This window comes from Neopelma chrysocephalum, unplaced genomic scaffold (assembly GCF_003984885.1).
Source record: "Neopelma chrysocephalum unplaced genomic scaffold, ASM398488v2 Primary Assembly neopelma1_96770, whole genome shotgun sequence".
Lineage (NCBI taxonomy): Eukaryota > Metazoa > Chordata > Aves > Passeriformes > Pipridae > Neopelma > Neopelma chrysocephalum.
The window spans coordinates 840,717-845,975 of record NW_020925414.1 but is presented as its reverse complement, the minus strand read 5'-3'; the positions used below and the strand labels follow the sequence as shown (position 1 = coordinate 845,975).

At 38.0% G+C, this 5,259-nt stretch overlaps 1 protein-coding gene across 1 annotated transcript in view; it reads left to right on the top strand.

Moving 5' to 3' along the window:
• Positions 1–5,259, top strand: part of LOC113981781 (chondroitin sulfate proteoglycan 4-like) — a 42,054-nt gene that overhangs the window by 13,440 nt on the left and 23,355 nt on the right. The window contains 2 exon segments of the mRNA XM_027709363.1: positions 4,232–4,268; positions 4,271–4,429. Coding sequence (XP_027565164.1) covers positions 4,232–4,268; positions 4,271–4,429 — 196 coding nt within the window.

Sequence of the window (5,259 nt, the reverse complement as noted above, 5' to 3'; positions counted from 1 at the left end):
CCTACAGAAATGCAATGGAAATTGTTCACACTTTGAATCCTGCAACATCATTGTTATGTTTTAGTGTTGTTTGCTAGGGTGTCTTGAGGGCTGTTAATGAACATGTAACTTAGAAAAGTGACAAGAGTAGTGATGATGAGAATGCCTTCCTACCCTGTGCCTCTTGCCATTAAGTGTACTAAAGGGTCAGACCTGACTATATATTGGGTATGTCTTGTACAAAACAGGAATGTTCTCTTCTTTAAAAGTTGCAAATAATACAATGCAAATCTGGGGTGTTACAGGTCGTCAAAATATTGGTGCAGGCACTGAAGCTATCCCTGTGTGATACTATAAGCTAAAAAACCGGCATGTTAACTTGTTTCTAACTCTGCCTCCCCCCAAAAAAAATCCTGAAGAAAATGTTAAAATTGTTTACTAGTGCTACATTTTGCTCTTAATAGCTGAGTTTTGAATCTATTGATATTTGAAAAAAAAATCTACAACAACTATTACTTCAATTTCAGTGCATTTTCAGATTGATTAATTAATTAATTTATTTAGCTACAGCATTGTTATTTTTTGTGTTATGGTAGCACTCAGTAACCAGAAACAATTTATTACAGGCACTGTGCCCATGAAGCCCCCATTTCCAATCTGAAATCTGATGAGTAAAAACAAATTAAGTGACCCAGAAAAGCAGAATGAAAGGAATTTGTGTCAGCTAATGAACCAGTGGTCACAGTAAACCCACTTGGGAGACAGCAAGACGAAGAAAATACTTAGGAATAGGTTTGAAAGAAGCTAAAACATGGTATTTTGAGATGATCATAACACTGTGTTATGTATTTAGCCTTCTCACATGAGAAAAGACATTTTTAATCAGCAATAGTGGTATTGCACAACTTCACAATGACAGCGGGTAGTCTGTTATAATCTGCCCACAACCGAAGACACCCTACCTTGTGCAGACGCTGCTGGGCAGAGGGGCAGACTCCCTTTATGAACATTTGAGTGATACAGAGCAAAAACTTTCCTGGTTGAAGTAATTACAGCTGTACAGTGCAGACATCAGCACAGCATGCAGTAATGTTTAGTCACAGGGAAAAAGGCAATATGTCCAGTCAGACTTTTCAGTCTCCATTCTGGTGCATTACTGGCATTGTACTGCAGTCTTAACAAAATGAAGGCTGTACAGTGCATGGCAATGCAACTTATGGATTTTTCTAAAAATATCTGTAAGTGTAGGCTTCCCAAGAACAATGATAACTGGGGAGGCTGTTTACTTACCCAGAACAAGGATGCTGCCTTTGTGCCTGTGATTATGCTAGTCAGGCACATGCTGTTGTTGAGAAATAATCTTTGGTTTTGACCAAAATGCACACATATGGTGGATTCGTGTGCAGTCTAAAACAAAGCTGTCAGTCGGGTTGTATACTGGGAGGAATACACTGAGATGATTCTTCCTCAAATCAAACTTGCACATCCCAAATAAGTGGGAGAAAATGTTTTTTTCTTAGTCCTGCTAAGTGTTGAGATGAGATAGGCATTTCTGTGTAGAGTGATAGTGGCTGACCCCAAGTTCTAGCCAAGCAGTTTGTGCTCCTCAAGGGCATTGCTAGTGGTGGCTGCTGAATAATAGACTGTTGCTTTTAAAAATGCAGTAGCTCTTTCATATATTTTGTGGGGTTGGGAATGTATAAAATGAGAAACAAGTACTGTGAAAACTAAAGTCCAGATGAACTGTTTGAGTTGACTGAAGTTCAGCCTCTCAGAAATTTTGCAGGTTACAGTATAAAGAGCTAGAAAGCAGTGCTATTGTTGGCATCTGTTAAGAAATAGTTTCTGTGAAGAGCTGCATTATATAGCAGCTATGATGTTGGTGTGGATATATGGAAGTTAATTTTGGCCTTTGTCATGGGCTTCTGGCCAAATGCCAGAAACTGTTGGTCATGTGCACATATGCTGAACAAGTCCAACTCTAGCTCCCCCATCTGTAACATCCTTTCTTCAAACAACCTTGTCTGTTGTTACTAAGGTTGTGAACACCATGGGGGTTATGAACACCATGGAGTTTGTGTGACAGAGAACCAAACATTTTGGGAGTTGTTTCTGTATTTTCTCTAGGAAGTGAAAGTAAGTGAAGGTTTTGGGTGGGTTTAGTGGCTTTCTTTTGTTTGTTTGTTTTGATTTGTTTGTTTGCTTTTCCTTGACTAAGAATTTATGACATAACGTATGAGATACAGAAAGTTTTATAGTCTTGAGAGCTTCTGTAACGTATGGTGGTAATCCTTGCATTTCTTTTAAAGCCTTTCCATTGGAACAAATTAATGAGGGGTATGTTTACTTAGAAACTTATATTATCAGCATTTTAGGTATAATTTCCTCAAGTTTCCATACTTTCTATGGATTTTTTTTTCTGTGTTGGGAATGGGCAAGGGAAAGAGGATGTTTTAAAGAAAATTACCGTCCTGGCATTACTTTCTGCATTTATGTATGTGTTTAAAGATATTTGTAGGTAGCAATATATGAAATGACTGTATCCTCCTTTTGCCACAAGAGGGCTATATTTTCCTACAATTAGGTTTAAAAAACCCCTAATTTGTTGTTTTCTCTAAGTCACTCTAGTCTAAAGTGTTAAAATGGCTATGAATATAGAGTGTCTGGTAGGATATGTGGCATGCAAGGAGATACTGATGAGTCGAATGCTGTAAGTAGAGCAGAATGAATTATTTCCCATTGACAGAGGCATGAACCTTTTTTGGACCATGGCTGTGGGATGTGTTAGGCATATGCAAAACTAGTGTAATGCTTCATCCTGGGAGTTCAGATACAGTTTTTATGGTGTTCTTCAAGGACATCTTGATCCCAGATATGGAAAATAAGATGCTTGTACATTTCTTGCTGTACTGTTAGTGTTTGCTTCCCTACTGCTCTTTTCAGCTGTTGGATCTCCTTTCATTCCTCAAGGATCACGTTGCAGGTCATGTTTAGTACTTGAAAAGCATTGTGTGTTAATTTGCTAGAAAAATGGAATTAAATACTGGCATTATAGAAAAAACACTTTTTTCTATAATTAGAAATTATAGTTCTTTTTTCCTTTAGTAAGAGAAAAAATTTGAAACTTAATAAGTAATTTGTAGTAACATCCAGAGTAATTCCTTATATTTTTGCATATTCTGTGTCACCTTTTATTTTCTGTGTAGAATAATCTATATGGGTGCTACTGAGAAGAGGGTCTCGATACAAAACCTGTGACACTGATAAGCATATTTGATGCCACTCACTAAGTCACCCTTTACCATTAGTTATCGTCCTGTGTATTCATAGGTGTCATTCCTTATCAAAATTCGATATTAGTAATTACATTGCAGAGAAATATATATTTCAAGGAGAAAATAGCTGTTTGCTGGTTGCAAGATATTTTCTATTATAAACTTATTGTTCAAACTTTTTTTCTACTTATAAAAAAACCATTTAATTTCATTTTAGTATCTCTTTTTCATGGCACATATTCTGTGACACAATTTATTTGTTAGAATTAAGTAATGGTATTTATACCATCTTTCTAAAAACTAGTTAGCTATTTTGTCTGGAATCATGACCTTGCTAGGTGCTAAGCAGCTATTGGAGGTGTTGGTTCTTTCATCTCCCACTGAACTGAGCACCTCTGTGAGTTGTTTGGTGCAATTATAAAAGGGTCTTTAGTGCGTGTTGTTAGGAGGAAATAATGCAGCTACAACAAGTGTTCCATTTGTATTAAAATTTTTGCTGTCCCCAGGCTGTTTTTCTTTTATCTTTTCTGCTGGTGAAAGTAGAGCATATTGAATGCTTTGCCTGCTGTGAAGTACATGACGCTAATATTCATGCGTGTGTGTTGGAAAGTAGCTCCTTGACTGAGCTATCATAATACAATTTTTGTTATGTTTGTTAGGGTTTGCATGGTGCCTGACAAATAGAGCACTTGTGCTGCAACTCACTGAAGCTCTAACTGGTGCAGGGTGTATGTGCTTGTACTGTTCCAAGGTCTCGTATTTTGAAAACCATTTGCCAACATCAACTGTTCCAATCTATGATCAGAGATTTGGATGGACAGTAAGGAAACTTGCCATAGCTCCTAGTGTAGCAAATCTTTATTCTAGTCTTTCTTTTTCTTTGAGTTACATATCATCCATCCTTGTCCCTTCCCCATCCCCCTTATTTTATTTTGTATGCATTTTCTTTATTTATTTTTATTATTTTGTTTTTCTAGGTCTGGGTGGGTTCCATCATAGAAATAACTATTGATGACTCTGCGCAAAAGACAAGGATTCCTCACCATCAGAATTGGTTTATTCCATTACTCCACCTAGCAATGGGCACTTGGTTCTGAAGTTTTCTCCAAACAAGAGCATCCTTAGTTTTACCCAGGCTCATATAACTGAAGGACATCTGGTATTTGTACGCAGTGGTATGTGATTTCACAAATACCATGCCTGCTACCAAAATACTGCTCCTATTCACTATACTTGTATTTTTAATCCTTTACAGATGCCATTGTAATGTCACAAAGATCTCAGAGACTATTTACATGATCTCACAAACTAAACAGAGAAGGGTCTGATGCTTACTTAAATGTGTGCTTACTGGGAAACCTTCGTGTACTTGTGCTTTATTTAATAGCAGCCTTCTTTCTGAAAGCAGTTTTGCAGTAAGGAAATGTTACCATGCAGCTTTCAGAGATATGAAATCCACGTTTTTGACTATTGTGATTGAAAATCTTCTGAAGCCTTTCTGTCTTGCCACAGTGCAGAGCTATTCATGGACCAGCAGTCTCACAGACACCTACCATGATGTGGTGATGGATGATCAAGCTATGGTTCATTTGTGTGATGTCAACATCCCTTTCAGGCTGTGAAGGAATTCAGCTTTAAACATTGACTCCTTGTGCCAGTGGCCAGAGCTAGAGATTGGGTTTATTGTGCATTTGAGAAAATGTGTAGGGAATAAAAGAAGTCAGGGCAGCTTCATGCATCCTTGGGTGGTAGTGCTGGGAAGCCACAGGAATGAACATCCCAACAGGGTTCCGTGCAGAGGAAGAGGTGGGGATTTTATATGGTCATAAGTGCTTATTTCCTGCTCCAACTCTATTACTGTGTGTGGTGGTTTGGGCTAGGCCTTCCTTGGTGACCAGTTTGTAACCAAGGAAGGGTCCAGATTTACCCAGTATTCCCTACGATTTTTACGTAAGCCAGACTATAAGAAGAGAGGAGGAGAGGCCTTCGCTCTCTTTCCTTCCGG